The sequence below is a fragment of the Helicoverpa zea genome, chromosome 12 (assembly GCF_022581195.2).
Source record: "Helicoverpa zea isolate HzStark_Cry1AcR chromosome 12, ilHelZeax1.1, whole genome shotgun sequence".
NCBI lineage: Eukaryota > Metazoa > Arthropoda > Insecta > Lepidoptera > Noctuidae > Helicoverpa > Helicoverpa zea.
The window spans coordinates 3,761,810-3,786,233 of NC_061463.1; the positions used below are offsets into that span (position 1 = coordinate 3,761,810).

Below are 24,424 nucleotides of genomic sequence, written 5' to 3' on the forward strand. Positions count from 1 at the left end.
ACATAAGACAGTACAAAAGAGAGTACATAAGAGAGTATGTAAGAGGAGTACATAAGAGAGTACATAAGAGAGTACATAAGAGAGTATATAAGAGAGTACATAGCAGAGAACATAGCAGAGTACATAAGAGAGTACATAATAGAGTATTTAAGAGAGTACATAAGAGGAGTATGTAAGAGGAGTACATAAGAGAGTACATAAGAAAGTACATAAGAGAGTACATAAGAGAGTATAGTATAAGAGAGTAAATAAGAGAGTACATAAGAGAGTACATAAGAGGAGAACATAAGAGAGTACATAAGAGAGTACATTAGAGAGTATATAAGAGAGTAGATAAGAGAGTACATAAGAGAACATAAGAGAGTACATAAGAGAGTTCATAAGAGGGTACATAAGAGGAGTACATAAGAGGAGTATGTATGAGGAGTACATAAGAGGAGTATGTAAGAGGAGTACATAAGAAGGGAACATAAGAGGAGTACATAGGAGGAGTACATAAGAGAGTACATAAGTAAGTGAGTTAATATTCTGGTATAACTTCATATAAAACTTCATATTCTGGTCAGAATTATAATGAAAAGAAATTATAAGAGTGTGCGTGCACAACTGGTTTATGAGGTTTGTACCTCAATAACCCACATTTACCATTTACCATTTTATGACCCAAGTTGTGGGTGTACATTAATAAGCAGGCGAAGTGATACACACGTGAATTTTACGCTCACTAAAAGCTACGTAGCGTGCCCTGCTAACCGATCTATTTTGCTTTGTGTACATTGTACAATACTCTCTTTTGAATCTCTCTTAGATGTTATATGTTTTTAAACACTAATAGATAATATAAACAATCGTTATTGAGATATCGCAAACAGATCTATTATCTTGTTTTAAAACATCTGTTACGTAAAACGATATAAATGTGCAAGAAAAAATATTTTAGAACCTCTATAGAAAGTAACGGGACCCTTAAAATAAAAAATAAAGCCTGAAACCGTTCGCATTTTTCGATAAAACATTTTCGCTAGAATTTCATTTAAATTGTACAAAATTGGAATCGAACGGATTAGGGTTACCAAGCGGAAAGTATTTATGCGGACATGTCGAATTTCAACTGTGTATTGAATTATTTATGAGTATTTTTAATCTTTAATCAAACGCATCACTGTATTTGTTGTACACGTATATGATCTCAAAACAAAATAGGCATGGTATTGGAAAAAAAAAATGTATATATATACATATATATATATATATATACTATTTTTGGAAGTCATATTCGCGCACAAGGTCCCTATCATCATCTATGAAACCACATCTGTTTTGCTGTCTGGAAGACCACTAAAATATTTATATCTATCCCTCATGTTTCATGAAACAACGTGGTGGCAGACAGGCATCGATGTCCTAATCATATACCTAAACTGTTTTACTTTTTGTGTACAGAACTCTAAAAATATAGATAATTTATGGTATTCCAAACAATATAGGTAACAATGCAGTTCAGTAATGTTAAAGTTAGTGTTTAGTTAATGAAACCAGAAACATATAAAAACAACTGTTTATTAGACAAGAAGACAGAGGGTATAGATAAAAAGTTACAAAATGATACATCATTTACACGGCTAATTACAAGTAAGTACAATAATACAAACAATGCGAATTGGCATTTTTCATTTACATTGTAACTTAAGCAAGGTAATAAGATATTAAATCACAGGCCGAGTCTGCAGATTCAATATTCTGCTTATCGAGTGAGCTGCAGGTACAAAAACAAAGATCCTGACGAATTGAGAACCTCCTTTCTGGGAAGTCGATTAAAAACTTCTGACATGCTCTGTCTTAGCGATTTTGGATTGAATTTTTTTATGTGTTGTTTTAAATATTACATGTTATTTATTGGCAATGTCTTTGTGTGCAATACTTTACCCAGGTATGAAGAATATGCAATATGTAAACGCGGCCTATAATTGTGGTGTTTTTGTATCGATTTTTAAAAACAATCCCATCTTAGTCATTAACGCCCCACGCAATGCTTTTTTGTACACAAAATAACGAAACTTTTAGCAACACATTCGATATTCAGTAGTTTTTATTATCATATTTAAAATTCAACAAATTAATAAAAGCAACGTATTTCTCACAAACACAATGCTTAGATACACTTTTTTCTCAACAATTTATTTACAAGAGACCGATACACTTTTCTCAAATAACAAAAGAAATTTTGCAAATTTTTTGGTCCCATCACAACAATGATATAGGATTACACAGTTAGTAGCCATGCCTAAGTTTATACATATTTATGATAAGTTATATAATATTAGAAAGCAACTCAAAATATTTTCTAGCCTCGCGCAAATAGTAGATAGTATTAAGTACTAAGTATATTTAGAATAAATATTGGTCAACATTACAGTACAAATATTGAAAAAATAATACTAAGTTAATTGAAAACTATGATAACATAAAATATCACAAACGGTATTAACAATTATATAAAGTTACTATTTAAATAAAATATATTTTTTTTTTACATATAGAACAAAAAAAAACATGTTTCAATATTAGTACCGTAGTGTGAAAGAATACACATACATACGTAGTATTTCTATTCAATACACAATTGCAGAAAATTCTATTGTGAACGTACAAACAGTTACATGTAACTGAAATGTTTCGAAATAAAAAGTTTGAGTTTATAATTAATTAGTCCATTAAACATTGTTTATTATGTAGCACATTCCAAGCTCAACAGCCATTCTCGTTAAGTACGTTCATTAACACATAACGTGATATTATTACTATTGAACATATTACGTAATTTCTTCTTATCCCATATGCTTTCCATCATTTAAACAACGTGACTAATACTTGTTGTTCATACAAATATCAACCTTATGTCTATTGTATTGAGCTAGAAACTCGTGGAGTAATAAGCGCGATTCCTGCTTGCGTTACGTAAGTAGGATAAGATAGCTTTTTGTTTTTTATTAAATTTAAGACAGCATTTATAATAGATTTCAAAATATGAATGATATGGTGTATCGAAGATCAAAACCTCTGAAATAAGGTTTCAATTCAGAAGTTTTCATAGTTGTAATGAACTCCACGAGTCCTAAAAACATTAACACATAGATTTATTCATTAATGTGGTTGATTAAAACAATTCCAAGTACAACTTAAGTTGCAATTGTACAATCATTATATCTGATTAATTCTAAAAGATTAATACCAATGGGTGTTTACGAATCCCATTGTTTTCATTGCAAACTCCATTTAAACGTATAAAAGACGCAGATTGTTTAAATCAGCCATCAGTCGGGCTTGTCTTGTTAGAATGCATAGACATTGAGTTTGATGACATTCAATTAAAATTAAATATAAACTTAATGAAGAGTTCAAAATAAGCAAACTGCTTGTCAGAAATTTTACAAATACATACCTAGTAATTTTGAGACCAGGCCTAAATATTTAAAGACATTAATTACATTACGACCTTAAACGCGATTCTTTGCCCATAAAAACAATATTTCCAAATTTCCAACAGCACCTCAATTTGAGCATAGTTCTTAAACACCAACCATCAGTCGTTTCCTTAACAAATAAAAAACTACTCATCAAACTCGATATCTACGCATCTAAAACGATGCACGATCAGCACCAACCTCTTAGGGTCATTGGAGCACTCAACCCTTAACAGCACCTGTCAACAGCTAAAACCTGACCAATACTAACATTAAATATCACTGTACAACACACGAACGCTTTTCACTCTGTCCTGAGGACCTTACAAGGCGGTTCAGGGTTATTTTCGGACTGCCACTCGTACTATCCGTATCCCCTTTGGCACAAGTCTTGGTTCTCATTATCATTAGATCAGTTCTGATGCTAGGCCGTCTGACGTTTGGTGCTACGACTCCACAAGCGTCAGATAATCTTCTCTTGATTGAAAGGGTACATTTTTTACTTCTGCTACTTTGGCTGCTGGTTGGGGGTAAGGTACAGGGGCTTCCAAATGCTGTGCTGACTCTCTTGTGGTGGTTCGGGGCCATTTCTAAAGGTAGGTTTGCTACAACGAAGAGCTCGTAAAATAAGTCGTCTACGTGAAAGTTTTTCTTGGCTGAGGTTTCGACGAAGACGCACGATGAATCTTGGGTGTTGCAGTACGCTACTGCTTCTTCGGGCTGGACGGTTCTGTAAAAATTATAATTTTGAACAATAGCATGCGGTACCTCTAATTATTATGTAAATACTTATATTATTGTGCGTAGGTATGCTCCATGATAGCACAGATGCTAGAAAAAGGAGGAAAAAAGGAGGAAATACTAAATAATAATGACTTCTACATTTTATTAATTCCTGACGTCTTTTTATATCGCAATCCAAAGAAATTTTACGCGAGGAAAACTGTATAATTAGGTGGAAGCAAGCTTAATTGCTTCCAGAAAGGTTTTTGTTGACTTGTCAATCACTTAGCAGTGCCAAATGTTTACATTACTTCTTTCTAAGAAATTAATTGCTTGAAAATACTTTTATTTAACGAATTTCTATTAAAAACTTGTTGAGGAATGAAATGCTCTATATCATAAGAAGTAATACAATTTGTAAATGCCAAAGTGTGGATATAAAGTTATCGTTTGGTACGTTTTTGTGATAAAACGGCTCAACTGACTACGATGAGACTTGGTATATTTTTATATATAATTGGGGCCCCAGAGACAGTAACACTTATACAGTTGCAGAAAGCCACTAGAGCTAACATAATGTAGCTAAGATGCAGTGTACGATAAGTAATAATGCTAAACACAGATGCACATTGTCTTACTCACTTAAGGTCCCTATCGCACTTATTGCCAGCGATCGCCATAGGTACCCTGGGTGCCTGCCGCCGGCCCCTGCTGCCTCCGCTGCTGGCACTCGCCTTCGTCTCCAAGATCTGTTCCCGAAGACGGATCACCTCTTCGAATGACTCCCGGCTGTCCATCGCGAATACGAGCACGAAGAGATCACCTGGGGACAAGGAAATGTAATTTAATTTAGGAATTAGGTAACTTAATTATTTTTTTAATTTCGTTTATTATTTAAACTATGTGCATAAAATTTTACTTTTAAACTTTGTACATAAAACCAACCCCATTCTGATAGATGAGTCCTATACTATAAAGAAGAAGAATTTCTTTCTATACTATAAAGAAGAAGAGTTTCTTTATATGTTTGTAATTTTTGGAATTACCGGACTGATTAAAAAAAATGTGTTAGATAGCCATTTCTCAAGAAAGGGCTCAATGCACAATTCCCAAGAGACGCGGGTGAAAATACTGTCTTAAGCCAGTGTTAAATAAGGAAAACCAGTACCCCAAATTAAGAACTAAGTAAATCGTGTAAGTACGTGTTTGCAAAATAAATGTTTACTTCCTTCTTTTCTTTACAAACCTCATTGAAGATCTGCTAACAAGATAAAAGTGGACCCAAAGGATCCAACCTTAATTCATCATGAGAAAATACCGTAACGACATAACGACCCATTAGTTATCCTCTTGGTTAGAGGTTGAACTTGTTAATAGAATTTTATACGTCAGTTACGTCCTTTTGCGTCAGGTAATAGCTTAGAGTATTCGACCAACCGGAGATGCCATGGAAAGAACGCCTTCTTCTCTGACAAATGTACGATCACGCCGATCGTACTCGTATTTTAAACCTTCTTAGAATCACGAATAAAGCAAACGTCCAGCCAGCCGTTCAATCGGCTTTTGTTTGATAATTTTGTTGCGCGCGCATAGACATTTGGACTCATGTCCGTTTGGTTAATTGATATTAGGAAGATAGTGGAGTTGCTTCCTAGTTCCTATATCGTACGAAGTTTATATGTTTAGGTGCGAAGTTCATACTTGACAAGTATTAATACTTGACTTTAATAACCGTTACGTAATTGTCTTAGTTTTAATCAAAATACCGCAATTGACACCTGCTCAAAATATAACTGCTTTGTTGGTTGATTCCCGGATTAAGCGATGTCACTGTTTTCTTTTCATTTAACATCACAATCCCAGCTTATAATTATTTAGCTTCGTGCCTGATTTATGATTTTTTCCTATGCATTTTGATTTTCAATCCTAGAGCTAATGGATTCAGGGAACTTTTCGAATATTAATACGCTAGTAATTAATTTTCCATTACAAATTGTGAATTAAATATCGGCACGCTACACGTCCATTAAGCATTTAGTTGTAACTGTTACTGTTACAGCCTTTTTATCGTCCCACTGCTGGGCACAGGCCTCCTCTCACACGGAGAAGGATTGAGCATTAATCACCACGCTTGCTCAATGCGGGTTGGTGATTTCAGACTATAGTCCAGGTTTCCTCAAGATGTTTTCCTTCACCTTTTTATCAGCCATTGGTGTCTAAGATATACTTAGAAAGTACATACAAACTTAGAAAAGATGCATTGGTACTTGCCTAACCTGGAATCGAACCCACACCCTCATACTCGAGAGGTTGGTTCTTTACCCACTAGGCCACCACGACTTACTTTCAATGCAAAATGAAATGCATCAAACATAAATGGGCTGTAAGTATACGAGTAACTTTATTCTAAGTACATTGAATATGGGCACACTAATATGAGCTCTGACCAAAATAGGTACGTATCTCTGAGTAATATAATTGAATAGCTTTGTTTATAGATCTCTTATCAAGAAGTAGAAGTTGAATCTATCATAACTAAATATTTATTTAATTTGTTTTATTTAATTTCACGCGAACATATGAGATGATTTCAATAACAATAAAGAAGGAAAATTTCATCAGTTTATCAAGATATTTTTTATAAAGGTTGATATTATTAACTACATCAGTTACTTATAGCCTTCTATAGAGATGAAAGCAGCAAGTCATTAGCTTTAAGTCTTAATACCAATCCTCTAAAGACCAGTTCATTAAACTTTAGTCTGAATTCGCAGTAAATTACTGCAGAACAAGTAATCCAATATGTTGTTAGTAATATACGACTTATTTACAGCGCTGCCTATCGCTCCCTAAATGGTTATTTTGAGAAATTAGCTTCAAATACAAGGAAATAGGCTTCTGAATATTGTATGATAGTCTATTCTCTTTTGGGACCTGATCTATCTTCAGGAAATTCCAATGGTTGTTAGGTCCTTTTTAGCGCGGGAAATTGTGAAATCACCATGTCGTCTGTGGGTGCCTAAAATGGAAAAATCTTTTAAAGCCATCGCGAAAAAAAATAAGCGTATTTCATGTGTTTATGTGAGAAAGTTACTTAAGACCCCTTGCATTTTACCTTACCTCTTTAATTCTTGAAAAATTTGACCCACCATATTACATCCCTAAATGCCCCTTGAATAAAAACTAAACAAAAGCAACATACCCTTTTTCGCTCAAAGAACACCTAAGGGAATTAGGACCAAAAAGGGTTTAGAGACTTCCAAACTTCAAAGAGATAGGCACTAAACAATATTGGCCTGTCTTAAGCAATAACCATCCATATTTTGATGGGGATTCGATGGCTTCCAATCCACTTACAATGTAGATCAAGAAACTTTTAGGATACAAAACTTATGAACTAGTTTAATCTTGAGAAATAATATATTTGAGTTAGGTCCCAGATTGATTGATCAAGTATGTATTAGGTATGTTAGAAGATTGAAGTCGCGTCTTGGGTGTTCTGTAAGTAATTGTTTTTGTACATGATTTGACAGAAAATTAAACATTTCATATTCTAAGACGGACACTAAAGAGTACTCGGAAATGCGACACACAATGTCGTAACGAAAGACATGAAAATCTGCGAACTCGAAGAGGAAGATGTCCTGGACAGAGGAAGTGGAAGAAGAAGATACGGAAAGCGGACCCCGTCACGAGACGGGATAAAAGTTAAGAAGAAGAAGAAGATTGTAAGACGGACACTCGGGTGTTCCGTAGTCACGATTTATTGCACTTTTCAATGCATCTTCTACCAACGTTAATCATACTTATTTAAGGTCTCAAACTTACTATCGGCAGACTAAATGTTTGCAGTATGCCGGTAATCTTTATCTGAGTATAAGACCCGATATTTTCAATAACTCTATTTAAACAAAAAACTCACTTATTCTTCGTACAGTTTTAATGAGTACCACCGTCCAATATTGTCACATTAAATTTTAATGAAGACCACAGGTTTTTCTCATTACAACCGTCCAGTGACTGATCGTTACGCTAATTGGTTGCTTCGGAAGCTGCCGGTTAATTACTTCATCATTAATTTACATTTAATTGGACCCTCAAAAAGACTTTGGAAAAGTTTTTTTTAGTTTTTTCTCGTCAAAAATTTAAATAGTTACATACTGTGATCACGTGATATCTGTTAAGCTATGTTAACCTTACATCGCCCTTAATCCAAAGTATATTCGTGATTAAATCACTTATTATTATTAACTATGCATTTCATGGTACTTATTTATCAGCTTTTAATTCAATCATGTTGACTTAAGCCAAGTAAAAGCAACATCTATAAAATATAGTTTACCGTAACAAGCTTTACGTAATACAAACTAATATTCTCAACTAAGTGCTCTGAATTCCGCTTAAATGCAAAATTACAATAATTACTGGTATTAGGAAGTCAAGCAAACAGGTATCCAATAAGCTTAACAATTCCTAGTTAGCATTTAATGCTGTTGCTCCGTAATGAAGCCCTGAGCAACTAAACGTTGCAAGCTACTGTTGCATGTTGCTGTAGCTTGTAAAGGTGGGTACACATTTATATAATTCCAGTGTATTGTATCTCCGTAGCATTGAAATGTATTATGATGGTTTTTTTTGATAATGATAATGATACACGCCTTATCTGATGCAGCCAGATCTTCACTAATATCGCCTATCTTGTTATATGTAAGCACTTCTTGTCAAACTGTATGGAGGATACCCTCCATGTTGCTCATTTAGAGGTATCTTCGGGAAATAATTATGTTAACCATAATTGAGTTTGAGATTTTATATACTAGTTAAAATATGGACGTTTTTACAACTGCTAATTAATACGACACATTCAAAATATGCTTGCATAATAATACTTAAAATGATACCAATACTCAATATGATACGTCAAGATGCAACAAAATGTGCACCTACCCTAACATAGCCTGTTACGTAACGTTTACAAACTGGGCCACGTTAATTGCCCTCGGAGAGAGGTGCAACGCACGCCCAATTTGAGATCGTGATTCGCGTCTCTGATGCAACGTGGCTAAACTCAGGGTATTACCCTCAGGGGTATATTTAGAACTTCAATCTTAGAGCCTATTCGGATAAAGCTGGTTTTAACTGGTGTGGCTTTAGCTTGTATTTGTAATATTTTAATGATGCTGACATGCTGTAGGTAAATGCGTAGATAGCAATTCATGTTAACATTTATAATGCTGAAAACTTCACATTTATGTTGATCATAGTAAGCCGTGTTAGTCAAGAATAAAGTTCTTAACATTAATTTAATTTTTTTACAAACTATGCAAAGTTATACAATAAAAATCTCAAAATTTTCTGAACTGTATACATTACTACATATATATTCTGATTTCCATTTAAAGTAGATCTCTGTACTCCTGTCTGAATAGACCTTAACCCGTTGTCTAACCATATCTCAACCCGATTAGGACGGTCCAGACTAACTAGCTGGCTTCATGCTGAATAATTATAATTTAGCATGAATAACTAATCCACATACTACAACCAGTAGCCACGGATCTACACAGTAAACAAAACGAATGTTTTGAAGTGAATATGTAGTTTCTGAGAAGTTAACCTGAATCGTGCTACTCGTGCCGACAATTTCTTCAGTCACTTTTCTGTTTTTTTTTCTGCTTCAAACCTCATCATCCTCCTGCCCTTATCCCAATTTTATTTGGGGTCGGCGCAGCATATTTTCTCCTTCCATACTCTTCTATCTGCCGTCTCACAAGTAACATTCTTTCTTACCATATCTACTTTCACACAATCCATCCATCGTTTCTTTGGTCTTCCTCTTCCACTATATCCTTCCTATATCCGTCGACATTCATACTCATCATCTTTCTCACTACATGATTCTCATTCTTCCGCATCACATGCCCATACCATGACAGCCGGTTTCCACGCAGTTTTTCTGATACCGGCGCTACTTTCAAACTTCCTCTTATATACTCATTCCTTACTCTATCCATTCGCGTAACGCCACACATACCTCTTAACATTCTCATCTCTGCCGCATGCAATTGTCTTTCATTCCTCGCTTTTGTGGGCCAGCACTCTGATCCATACAAGACAGCAGGTCTGACCATACTCTTGTAAAAATTTTCCCCTTAATTTTAAGGGGAATACGAGGGTCACAAGTTGTTCCCGTTACCTGCCGCCATTTCATCCATCCTGCGTTAATTCTGTGCGTAACTGTCCGATCTATTTCGCCATCGCCCTGAATAAGCGAGCCGAGATACCGAAAATCGGAGCAGACAGGAAGAGGTGCGTTATCAAGCGTTATCAAATCTTCTGCTTCAATCCTGGTTACCTAAAAAGTTGTTTTATGTAGGTACCCCTAATGTATGAAGGAACATTACCAAGTACACGCTGCTCCATACCAAGCGACATACAACTTACCTTGAGACCTAGTTTTCAGACGGTGGATACTCAACAGGGTACTGTCAACTGTGCCAGCAAGAAACCACAAGTCTGTTTGTTTGTGTCTCAGATGTTTGAAAACGTAGGTATACTTGAGAACTTGACCGCAAGCCAGCGTGCATCTTAAGCTCGGAACCTGTTGCATTGAGCAAGATTTTGGCATTCATCTTAGGTTAGGTGAAGAGTCATAGCTAAGATTTGAATTGTTTCGTAAGAAAGAGGTTTTCATTAATCAGGAAGGGCTAAAATTTCTCTCGTTTGATATTACGGAGTCCCTTATTGAGAGTAGACTAACATTATGAATCTGAATCTAAGATTACTACTTTGTTTAAGATCAAAAAACATCACCCATTCTCGGAATGACAGCTTAAAGCGTTGCTCAACCTTAAGATCAATTATATTATTGATCCGAGCAGCTGTTACTATTAAAACTACAAAAAAAGCGAATTACTTTTTTCTGATCCAGTTTTTATTTGCTAATTATTTGTTCCAGTTTTATACCTTTTTATTCCTACAATTCCGTTTATTATGTAGTCTAATCGCAGTATTTATAAAAAAAATCCTCAATGATAACCATGATTTACCTATACCTACAATATTGGTTACGTAAAAAGGCAAGCCTAGGCCCAACACCATAGACCATATCATCGACAACATAACCTTCCCTTTCTTCTTAAAACCACTGCATACCTTAAAAATCGAACGCATTTCATAGTAAACAGTTATTTAAAGAAAACTATCCCTTATATGTTGTCAGTGAACTTGTGTCTTACTAGTTAATACACACATCGGAGGCTCTCTCAACGTAGTTAAGCTAAACGGGTTACTGCAAGGAATTGCATGCTAGTGTAATGTTAATTTAGTCTCCAGAGTATCGAGAGATTGTTCCCTAACAGTTTTAGTTCAGCAATTTACCGTGTGTTAGATAAGACGCTGTTTTGAGCCAACGATATCAATTATGCTAAGAGGAATTCCTTTGAACGAATTTGTCTTATACTGAAAGGGTGCATTAAATATTATGACGTAATTTTAGATGAAATAGTACGGAGGAAAATTAAACTATACTAAAGCTGAAGAATTCGTTTGAATACGCTTGTGCAACTGCCGAACTGATTTAATCTACTTTTTACCCAGGTGCGCGGAGGCCCACAACGGGTGAAACTGCTAGCAGAAGCTAGTTTTAAATATAAATCTTCTAAAGTAGGTGATTATACCACAATGTCAAAGACACAAGTTATAGTTATAGTCAAGAGGAACTCGCTTACAAAACGAAAGTTTTACATAATCTCTTAGCGTGCGTGCACATCTGGTGAATCTGCCGCGAATGCTCAGTTCGCGATCCATTTGCGTACTGCGCGCGTGCAGTCACGGCAATGGTTTGGTGCCCCCGTGGAAAACAAAATGACTAGCGGAGGTGGCCTAACGGAAAATCTAAGAAGGTAGCGCGCCAAAATTCGCGGGTGCGGGGGACGAGGAACGTTACTGTTAACGCCCTTATAGGTACGCCTCCTTGGGACCCGATATTTTTTTGTAATACAATAGTTGGCAAATGTCCCAAAGAACCAGAACGCCTCGTTAGTTCACTCAGAACTAATCGTTTTAGTCATACCCACCGTATGTATTTCACCTAGAAGAAGACGCCTGACCTACTCATGCAGGGCTCGAACAAAAATGAATGCGCGCACTGCGCGCCGCGCAGCTCGCAAACGGCCCGCGAGCTGTGCATTCGACAGATGTGGACGCACCCTTAGAATTACAAGTATGTATGTCATGTATACTAGTATCTATATATCATCATTATATGTAGCTCTTGGGAGTGATATAACGGCTTTAGGAGCACAACTTACTCTAAAAGCACTATGTTTTAGGCTTCTAGTTGTAAATTTTGCGCCATCCATTAAAGTTGAAGCGTAATTATTTGTAGCTGTCCAGGTTTTAGTCGCGTAAAGAAACTATCCAGTGGACTCGGATAAAAGTGGGCCATATAATATTGTGATGAATAACCTGTATAAATGTAAAGTTTCATCAAAATGATTTTCGTAGTTTTTGTGGGAATGAGTAACAAACGTCCACACATCTAGTCATGCATCCAAACATTCACTTTATCATATATTCATAGCCGGTCCCGACAGCTCAGAGTATGTACTTGTAACTTAAACCTTTCTCAGAATAAATCGTGAAGAAGTATTTAGTTATCGCGCACACACTTGGTTTTATAACATGCTCTTAATGAAGTGTAAAATCTCTCCTAACACATTTATACCAATATAAGCCAATAACGAGCTATTTTCACAAATCCTTCAATCCTAAAAAAGACATTATTTAGCACTACATCTACAAACTTCTATCCACTTACGTAATTCAGTATTAAAATAAAGAACGACCAGACATTTCTAGTATAAAGAACGAACTGAAAATGTTCTGAAGTACAACCGTGCATCTATTTTAGATAAATCCGTTACGACTTTAGAATATTAATCGTCTTATTCAGCTCTTAAAGTTCGAAAAACGTCTGGAATATTAAGTGCTTCGATAAGGCTTAAGAAACTTAATTAGCTCTGTTTCCTGATCATGCCTACCGATAATTTATGCAGGTTTCTCGAAAAAACCTTAAAAGTGTTTCATAACTCAATTGTTATGTCTGTTTTTTGTTAAATGTTTTATTCTATTTCAGAAGACATTGATTCCTGTAACTCAGGAATACACTACGATTTGACTTGCTCAAAAGTATTTAAGTATCATTTAAATTACTTCTAAAGATAAGTTTGCTGTATATTCTGCTACAGCAAAAAATGGCTACGAATCCGTAGCACTCGTTGCAATGACGTCATCACGCGTAGCAACAACCACAACTTTAAGTTAGTGCGTAAAATGATAGGTACTCGTAGCATGACCACATTTACGCTTTCCCAAAGTACTTACTCTTTAGGACATTTCCCGAATAGCTTGCTATCTTAGAGTACCAGCACAATGCAGACTAAACAGTCAGCCGAGACGGTTGACCAGGTTAGCATTTTTTTAAGATAATTTTAATTCCAATTAAAGTTTTCAGTCGGTCTGATACCGGCTAAATACTTGATCTTTGTAATATGCGTACTGCCATTCGACTTCATACTGATTTATGAGCCCAGTCCAGGCTTCCAGTCTTACCGGATGCGACTGAGTACCAGTGTTTTACATCTTTTATCTGACCTCCTCAACCCAATTACCCAGGCAACCCAATACCTCTTGGTTAGACTGGTGTCAAACTTACTGCTTCTGACTACCCGTCACGACTGCCAAGGTTGTTTAATAACAGCCGGGACCTACAGTTTAACGTGCCATTCAAACAAATTATCGGGCGACTAAAAGTTTGCAGTGTGTCGGTACTCTTACGTAAACTGAGAGGAGTACTATCAAACTGTGTAGAGGACATTCGGTACCCACTTACGGGAAAGTGTCCTTCAATATTTCATGTAATGACACCCTAAGTAAGGGCTAAGCGGTCAGCTCTCTCTTAGTGAAATCTAAATATCATCTTTACGTCCAAAGTTTTGAACTTGAGTGATCTTACCATTTTGGGGGTACTTGTGTCTGGTTTGATAGCCTAGTTGATTAGCAACCTTTTATAATCGGTGTTTTATGTTAAATCTTCAGGCCATACAAAAAGCTATATTTTTATACGAAACTTCTAAAATAAAATCTTGTGAATAATCTGAATAAACATTGGAGTTGACCTTGAAACAGATGACGATCGCCAGAGCGTCCATTATGTAATAGATTTCTTTTTTGCATACAAAACCACACGATTTAATTATTCAAAATGAATTAAATTGATTTATTTTTATTTCAAAGTCTCTTATCAAAGTGATTACCACAGTATTCTAGTTACCATAAAATAAATAATCAATCTCTTTAGTGCTTAGCCGAATAAAATCCATTCATATTTATTTCTCGGCTTACACAATTTGATGCATCGGCCGTATCTATCATTTTATAATAACGCTGTATTCTCATGAATATAGTCAGGCCTTTAATACTAGAATATGAAACCTAATATAGCTTGGAAAAGCGGGTAAGCTCATCCCACATAAATAATGATTTTGATGCCAGTACGGTCAAAACTGTCAGTTAAATGCATAATATATTTGTGCTGTAACAGATTTAATGAATCCCTACTAATATTATAAATGCGAAAGTAACTCTGTCTGTCTGTTTGTTACGAACCACCGAACTGAATTTAATAAAATTTGGTACAGAGATAGAGTTGACCTTGAGAAAGAACATAGGATAGTTTCTATCCTGGACTTTTGAAGAGTTCTCTTGGAAACGCGATATAACCGAACTTTACGCGGGCGAAGCCGCGGGCGGAATCTAGTCATTTATAATAGAAAGCAGATTTTGTTTTAACTGCCGAAAGCTACTGAACCGTTATGTAAAAAGATTTCACTGTTGGAAAGTTATACTGTCCCCGAGTGATATTTATCGCAGTATGGGTAGTTTCTACGGTACACAGGTGAAAACGCAAGAAACAGCTGGTTTAAAATGTAATGTAAAATCGTTGCTTGTTCAATTAAGCAACCCTAACTGCTATATACAAAACATAAACATATATAAAAGGACATCGATCAGGCGTCGAAGTATTCCTCCGCATCACTGTCTTCCGGAAACGTGCCCAGAAGACTGGCTGCATTGCCACGTTGAATGGCAATGCTAATTCGAATTAGCACAAAGAATTCTTTGTCCAAAGAATAAGCCAGCCCTCCCGGGCAAGCGAAGCGTCGACAAGCCAAGTACACTAACTAACAATAAAATGAATGCGAATGTTTTCCATTTATCTGACATCTGTTTAAAGAACAGATGACTAGTAAGTAAGCCTAAGAACTATAGGTGCGTAAGAGATAAAATAAAAACCCTAAGACTAAGTTCAATTTTCTGTTAGCCTCAAGCCGATCTAAACCAAATGTTTTCGTTACTTTAGGCTATTGGTATTTGTTTATGTTACCACAGAAAATATTGGTAGCCTAATGTTTACACTCTAGGCTCAATATTTTTTTATTTTTTCAACAACATTTTTTTTCCGCTAACTGTCATTATATCGGGTGTGTCGTTCAGAATCGCATTAAATGAAATGCGTTAATATACTGGTTAATATATGTCGATTAACACAAAGAAAAAAGAAATATACGTAAAAATAAAAAACTGGATTTTTCAAACAAAGCAAATAGAATAAAAATTTGCGAAAATTAGAACACCGTATAAAAGTCAGTCATTACAAACAACTGAAATTCTCCCTTGAAAACTGACAGCTGTCAATTGATCAAAACATTCGATACTCCTAACTTTATGTCTGCTTTACACATGATGTTGTAAATTATAAAAACGAAAAATGACTCCTGTGTTTAAACCACTGAATAGATTAGGTTGTTTTTTTTTACAAATCGCCATAGAATATCATAAAGTATATGCGATAGGATTTAATGTGATTGTGAACGACACACCCTGTATAAGTTTAGGACCTATAACCTTATGAACTAAGTATTAAGACGAAAGTTGTTATTTTGATATTAAAAAAGTAATATCTAATGGACCAGAAAAAATAATAAAGAAATACCTACATTTAATGAGACTTTTGGTAAATACCTCTTTTTGTAACCCACTTTATCCTTCAAGTTGTATGTACTTTCTAAGTATATCTTAGACACAAATTACTGTGTTTCGGATGGCACGTTAAACTGTAGGTCCCGGCTGTCATTGAACATCCTTGGCAGTCGTTACGGGTGGTCAGAAGCCAGTAAGTCTGACACCAGTCTAATCAAGGGGTATTGGGTTGCCCGGGTAACTGGGTTGAGGAGGTCAGATAAGCAGTCGCTTCTTGTAAAGCACTGGTACTCAGCTGAATCCGGTTAGACTGGAAGCCGACCCCAACATAGTTGGGAAAAGGCTCGGAAGATGTTTATCCTTCTGAGTGTAACCTCTAACATTTAGAAGGTTTATCTTTTCCGACGAGATTCAAAAAAATATTGAAAGTTTTTAAACGCCAATTTAAAAAGGCTATCACAGGCCCAGTGGCCCGTCCAATACTGTGTTACTGTCACAAAAAATTACACTAACGACAAAAAATTTATACTCCACATTTTGTAGCCGTTTTCCCGAAATTCAATACTTTAACAAGCTTGACATAGTTGTCGATATTTTATTTTGTTTTCATATGCAGTTGTGGAATATTTTTCGTTTGATATTTTATTTTTAGAGAAAAAAGCAGGATATGCTTTTGATTTTGCTTTAAATATTGAAAATACTCTGGCAGTTATGTAATACAGCACATTTTTTAATTGATTTCTCTGTTACAGTGGAATTTAATATCGGTACGTTATTTTTTATTAAAATTCAACTGATAGTTAAAAAATTAATGAAAGTTTAAAGTATGCCCAAACAACACAGGGTTGATTTAATTCACGTAAATGCATAAATGGAAGTTTGAATATAATATGTATTCTAGTTGAAAACAAAAGAAGATCTACACTGAAGAGAACGCCATACAGCATCGAAGTGACCTCAGAAGTAATTGGATCGATTTTTCTAAAGGTCAGTGTACCATTTATATCAAGATTTAGTAGTACATGTACATAGTGCTAAAATGTCTAGGTTGAGCGTTTTGCGATGGACGTTGATAAATGGCCCGTTCATCTAGTTGAGACTCCTTATTTTTTTATATTACGAAATTCGTAGATACACTTCACATCGAGTCAAGCGTTTGATGTTGATTGAACAGAAAAATAGTTGTGACATTAGTACTTACATAAGCGGTAATTGTTACACTTCTTGCATGCTATTGATTAAAGCTTCTTCGAATTCACAACGCAGTGCTATGTATAAGAAAACGTTTGAAATTGAACTCGTAGTTTCAAAATTGCAAAACATGACCCACTTTATTACAAGTGCTAGGCTTAAACTATCATCTCAGACCTAATGAATGGTTTACCCCAGCACTAAACTACTTTTTAGGTAACTTTTTATAAGTTGTTAAGGTGGTATATACTTACTTCTAACAGAGAAATCAAATAGTAAAATTCTTGATTATAATTATTTGACCCAAATTAGGAATTGAGACCAATCAAAAATGCTTATAACTATCAGCACTCCCCACACAAACCCTTTCTTTTTAATATTCCCACAAAACGGGTCACTCAATAAAACTTATTTGCTTTCATTCTATTTATTCAACGTCGCGTTAATACCTAACTTGCGTACAAATAGTTACTAATAAGGCTGGAATCCCAACCGATGTCAGACCCTACCCTAATCAAATACTGATCAAAGAAACTTGGCCCAAATTAGTTGCTAATTAATCTCCAGTAAAACGACGACTCGGTAAAAATAACGCATTAATAAGGACTTTTTCGTGACACATTTTTTATTGGAAATTTCAGGAAGCAAATTGCTAATTTGATATCTATATATTGGGAGAGCATTCACTTTTATGTTTATGCTTTATTTTCTAAGCTTGGAGCCATCTTTGGTTTTCTAATCCTGGTAAGTAACTTAATAATCGAAGTATTTTCCAGTGCTGTTCGGGGAAATGTAAAATATAAGAAAATAATAGGTACGTTTTGTATTCATTTTTCCAGTGAAAATTACAAAGTTGGAGTTTTCGTGGGAAAACTTGTTTAGGTGCACCTTGCACTTGTGAACAATGAAAGGCTGGTCACGCTAGGTGTGCCTCGCTGGATAGAATTACTGTTATTTTGTATGAACACGAATTTAATGTTAATGTTATGTATAGATGTACCTACTTATCTATGTGGGTATATCTGTGACACATAACTGAGTATAGACGAAGAAAAACATCTCGAGGAAACCATGGACTTTCAAAGTTTTAACGCTCATTCCTTATTCTCTATATAAGAAGAAGCCTATGTCCTGCGGTGGCACAAAAATAGTAATGATATACATATATCCTTCGTCTTCCTTTGTCTTTTGGTTTATCCTAATTTAATACTTAATATACAGTCACACACACATTAATAACTTTCACATATATCAATCAATACATCTAAATCCTAAACTAGACTACCATACATTTCATTGACACCAATGAATGTTGACACTCCATATAAAAAGGAAGGAAATTACAAATCTCTAAGAGATCCGCTCAATATCCTATCTTACGATCATAAGCTTCGACTGACCTGTCAACTGTCAAACACAGTAAAAAGGGTTCCTGCGTAGGAGTTAAAAATACTTTACGCAATGTAGGTACTATCGGGGACTATCCCGCCTGACCATTAGAATCACTTTTGCTTATTCATCTATATAAATATATGTATAAAAGAAAGTCATGTTACTTACACATTTTATAACTCAAGAATGGCTGGACTTCTTAAGCTGAAAATTTGTGGGGAGATAGTTTAGACCTGGGAAAAGGATATAGTTTTTGTCACCACCCGGCTTCGTTAAACTGTCATATCGGGACGCGGGTGAAACCGCGGGCCGAAGCTAGTTAGAAAAAAAACACTTTCTTTGACGTAATGACCTTATGTAAACGCTATTCTGCTTTCATAGAATGTTAAATCTATAAAGGATTTTCTTTGAATAGCGTCGTACGATTATAAATGTCAAAATTCACCAGTGGTCAGGCGGAAAAATGCGCGGTAGTACATACGTTGCGTAAAGTATTACGGGCCGTTTTAAGCGGGTTACACACTCGTGTGGTTGGTACGGTGTAAGTACAACTCAACGGTGTGAAATAGGCAGGATAAGCCTTAGAGTAGAACAGTGTTGGTTCCGCTGCTCCGGTGTGCAAAGAGCTTTATACATTTGTAACTATTGTTTGTATCTATATGGTGTACTGCCAGATTAGCATAGTTTTATGACTGAAATCTGTACGCCAATGTATCTACTACCAGTTATTGGAACTAACAGTAATTGGTACTACGTGTTATTTTCTAAATTAAGCAACTGAACTGCCATGTGATCATGTCGAAATCCAATAAATATTTCTGTCTGTGATTAAAAAAAGCCGTTTAGTATTCCTATCAACCCGTGTTCAGTATATCCCAAAATTGTCCAATGCATGTTAAGTACCTCACTATCTGTATCCATAAACTAATCAAACGCTTACATAACCAAAAACTTACTACAAGAAAAACTAATAAAGTAATAATAATACTTTCCGTAGCCTTACGATAGCACCGTTCGGGCAGAAATTGAACATAAAAAACTATTCATTGTTCAATAAATATGAGAAAGTTTGAGTAACACCGACGCGGGTGGCGAGTGAATGAAGTCTTTTGTTGCTATGCCAACCGTAAATTGTTTTACGTTCCTTCATGGCGAGAAATAATGGTTTGTGAGGAAGTTCGTGAACAGTTTGAGAAATCTTGAAATCTTCTTTGGTACAATTGTGAATGAATATAATATCAGCATCATCATCATTTGATGATGATGATGATGATGATGAGGAAGTTCGTGAACAGTTTGAGAAATCTTGGCATTGACCTTTTGGTACAATTGTGAATGAATATAATATAATATAATGTATTTGTTTGGACGATATAAGAAATGCAAGGAAAATCTACAAAGGATCATAATCACATTTATCATATCACATCACACCAATATTTTAAAGTTAAAGGTTTGCATAAGTGGATGTTCGAAACTCTTGCACACAACTTCTGAACTTATATATCGATGAAACTTTTCAGTACTTATAACTAAATCTATCGGAATAACATTACGAACTACTTTATCGGTGTATTTATTTACTATGGAGGCGTGAGTACACCTGGGCAACGGCTAATGTAAAACATGCAGTTAATCATAATTGTATAATGTGTCAATAAAACTTTGGATACTTTATTGTAGAAAAGTTAAGAACGTTAATATTTTATTAGATACCTACAGAAACTTAAACTCGTTTTTTAACTGACTTCAAAAAAATTAAGAGCTTCTTAATTCGGATGTTTGTATTTGTTATCCAAATAGGTATAGTATTTTAGCATCATAAAAACACAAAGTTCCTCACATGACCTAGCTGTACCGTTCCATTTAGGTTCACAGAGATCGAGGGCTCGATTTCCGCGTCGCATCCGATATCCACGTGTGCACGGAACCCGATTGCTTTAAAATCTCTACGTTCATATTTCAGTCTTAACTCGTGCGATAACCCTTTGTGTATTTTATGTGAACCTTTGCTCAATCGTTTTCTCCTTCAAGTTTTGAACTTCAAAGTGGTGCAAGGAAGAGTATATAGGAATGATCTGAAAATGATGATCGTGTGAATGACATTATGCCTGGAAATAACCAGTGACAGATTGGTTAAAGACATGTTGCATTAACCGAAGAAGAAGATGATGAATCAAATATTATGATGAATACTAGATTTTAAATTCATTGGATTACTTCCTTAACTAACTTAACATCAATTTCATTAAGTTGGTAAAATAAATCATATACTTATTCAACTTCAGCGTATTTATTTCGTACACCCTACAACCATAACCCACAAGATAATTTAAACAATAAGAGGTCAAGGTATTCACCATTAATATCATAATTATTTCCCTCAACAATAACCAACATTCCAACATCTTCTCACTTCTGAAGTATAAAAGCCCTCATTCCACGTTTTATTTCTCCAATTAGGTCCTCGAAACCCAGGGCTACAGCCTTTTAGCCCTTCGGAATAAAGTTGTGGTAATAAACTTGTTATTAACAATTCGCATAGACGTTGACCATTAGAGCAATGTCAGACGAGAGTGGCGTTAACGCAGCGTAACGTTGGTTTTGGGTGAATGTTGAGTGCATTACTCAAACAAAATGTGTGAAGGGGTTTAAAAATACGACCAATGGCTCTGAGGAAAAGTAAATGTTGGGACTTGAATTATTTGAATAGAAGTACTAAAACTATATAACACATGAAGTAAATGGATATTATTGAGGATATGATTAATATATCCACGAAGATAAGATGTTAAAAAAAAAATAAAAAACTTTAATAAATTATTTACCTTATTGAAATAGAACTATTTAGACTTGAAAATTACTTTCAAAACACACTTTACCTCCGACCAAGAATGACAAAGACTATCATCAGTTACGTCGCTATTTCCTCCGTCTGTAACACCCCTAAGGGCAAAGGTAAGACGAACAAGAGCATTTCTCGTTTATCTGCACTTGACTCTCCGACTTTATTGTTAGACTGAATGGAAGAACGTCCTACAAGGTAAGTAATAATGACCTAATAGTTTTTTTATCGAGGGCAGAATGGCGGGCACTTTGTAGGAGATTCTGCTTTTAGTAGTATGTCTTTCTTAAGGAAGAGTTTGTTTGAAAAAAGTACTGGGTCAGTAAGATGTGTTTTTATTAGGGGCAGTGTAAGAAGAAGGATGTGTGTCTTTGTTGTATAGGATACGTGATACACAAATACTGATAAATTGGTATAAAACTGTTAGGTGTAGGACCAAAATAAATTTTTCTCATCAGATTTTTTTAGATCAGATTTATTGTCCTAGCCTTTTCCTAAGTATGTCTTGGTCTGCCTCCAATCTATACAGATACGCAGATGAGTACCTATCTTTTACAAGAATCGATCGGACCTCCCCAACCACAATACCGGGAAAACCGATACCTCTTGATAAGAAAAGCTATTCTGGCTCTTGGCTTATCACTACCAACTTAAATATAATAAAATCTAGTCTAAACATTTATTTTATAAAGATAAAGCCTGGGTAAAAAGTTCTTTTACCATATTCCTAAATAAAAAAGATACAACATACATTTTCATGAACACATTACGTACAAAAATGGTGGGTGCGCAATGTTTTACATAGTTTAGCTGGAGTTTAGAGTTATGATATGTTACAGCCACGCTAGTACGCCGGCTGTCTGATACACGCCAACTTTTGTTTTATACAACTTAGTTTTTATACCACAATAGAAATAAGATTCAGAAGCTTCATTTAATCTATTTTTTTTTTAACAATATATCTTATCTTGTGAGCCAAATGTCCAATTAGGTTAAAACTGTTTACTGGTCTTATTACTATAGTTTTATAGCACTCTCACACCCTAACGATTTTACACTCAGTGTTTTGTCGCGGGTCCATTCCGAGCAGCAGAAATACTAACATCGTTTAAACCGATAGTTGTCAATTGTTTGACCTCCTGTACGATCTGTACGGAAAAACTGAGTAGAAAATATTCTAGTGTTATGGCGGTGACTATTGCAATTTATAAAACACGTTGTAGCGCGGACCTTATTTATTGCCCCTCCGCGCCCCTCTAGGCTAAGACGCGCGCCGGCTCGCTACCGAAATTAAAAGTGGAACAGCCGCGCAGCTTTTGCGGCGCGCGCGGAGAGCCGACAGTGACCGACTAACCGCGAAGCACGACGCATGCGCTCTGTTGTTGACGGACGCCCGCGTCGCTCGCGTGCCGCTAGCTAAGGTCCCTAGTATTAAATATATACCTACGTGTGTCGTGTGTGTGCATTATACGTTTATTTACCACCAACCGTCTTTAAAACAATCTCGGAACGAAGCCCAACTATAACGTTGTGTATAATGAGTTATATCTAATGTGATTTTTATAAGATTTTGAAATTGTAAAACCACACCAAAAGGTTTTCATAATCCTTTTGACCGCATTGCCTCCCGACTGTAGACTTTGGACAATGAATGAGATTGTAGGATTAACAAATATGAAAGGGTAACAAGTGAATGTGTGGTAAGAAATTTTATTTAAATTATAATTGAGTTGGTCTTCTGCTCTTTTTTATTCCACAACCTCTCAAAGTTTTAATTTCCTGATATACGAACATGTTAGCACCGGGTGGAAATAATTTTACCTTTGAGCATGTATCAGAAAGATTAACTTGATTTAATGTTTGTTCATTAAGATGTTTCCGTTGTGTACATTACAAAGTTTTGTTTTGACTTTAAGGTCGATAATCGCTTGTTACAAGAAAGTTTTCAATTATAATTTTCCATGAGTCTTGAGTTATCATACGTCTTCATGTTACACCTACGTAAGGAAGATTTTAATTACTTTTAACATATAATCACGAGTAATAAATAGAAAAACACGTAAAGTTCTAATTCATGTTTGTGTCGTTTATATCTCTGTTAATCTGATGAAGAGTAGATATGAGTTTTGGCACAGTTTTAGAATGTTAGAAGTTAGATATTTAAGAGAATGTAACACAAGCTATGAGTGATTTATAAATATAGATAAAACATAAGCACAATTGGTACCTTTATTTTGACAGTAAGAATATAATATACTAGGAATTCATTTCAATATAAAACATCTCCAATTCTATGTTGCTGATTTATAACAGTTTTCTAAGAATTTCTAATTAGATACAGACGTCTCCAGATTTCTATGGAAAAATAAAAATTGACGGGAGAGGCACGGAAATGTTTAGATACAAAAAGTATAATATAATGATCACTTTTTGTTACTACCTAATTTAGATCACATCGCAACAGGTAACTAATATTATAAACGTGAAAATGAATCTTCGGATGGATCGATATGTAAATGTTTGTGACTCTCTCATGCAAAAACTTAACAATGGATTTTGATCAAAAATGGCAGCAATGAAGGTTTTTTTAAATAAAAAGGTTACATATCTGAGTAATATTAAAGCAATTTTTTATACGGCTGCAGCAATTATTTTCCACAGGAAGCTGGTCGAAGCTGCTGGGAGATAGTATAACATACTATAATCTTGCAAGAGACCGTCTATTTCTACCTTCTGTTCGTACAAATAGGCCTCAATAGGTACA

At 35.3% G+C, this 24,424-nt stretch overlaps 1 protein-coding gene across 1 annotated transcript in view; it reads right to left on the bottom strand.

Annotated features, from left to right (window-relative positions):
• Positions 1–1,593: 1,593 nt before the first annotated feature.
• Positions 1,594–24,424, bottom strand: part of LOC124635372 (GTP-binding protein Rhes) — a 58,456-nt gene continuing 35,625 nt past the window's right edge. Inside the window, exons 3-4 of the mRNA XM_047171249.1 lie at positions 4,830–5,010; positions 1,594–4,194 (exon numbers count right to left, since the gene is read on the bottom strand). Coding sequence (XP_047027205.1) covers positions 3,744–4,194; positions 4,830–5,010 — 632 coding nt within the window. The 3' untranslated portion in view covers positions 1,594–3,743. The remainder of the gene's footprint in view (positions 4,195–4,829; positions 5,011–24,424) is intronic.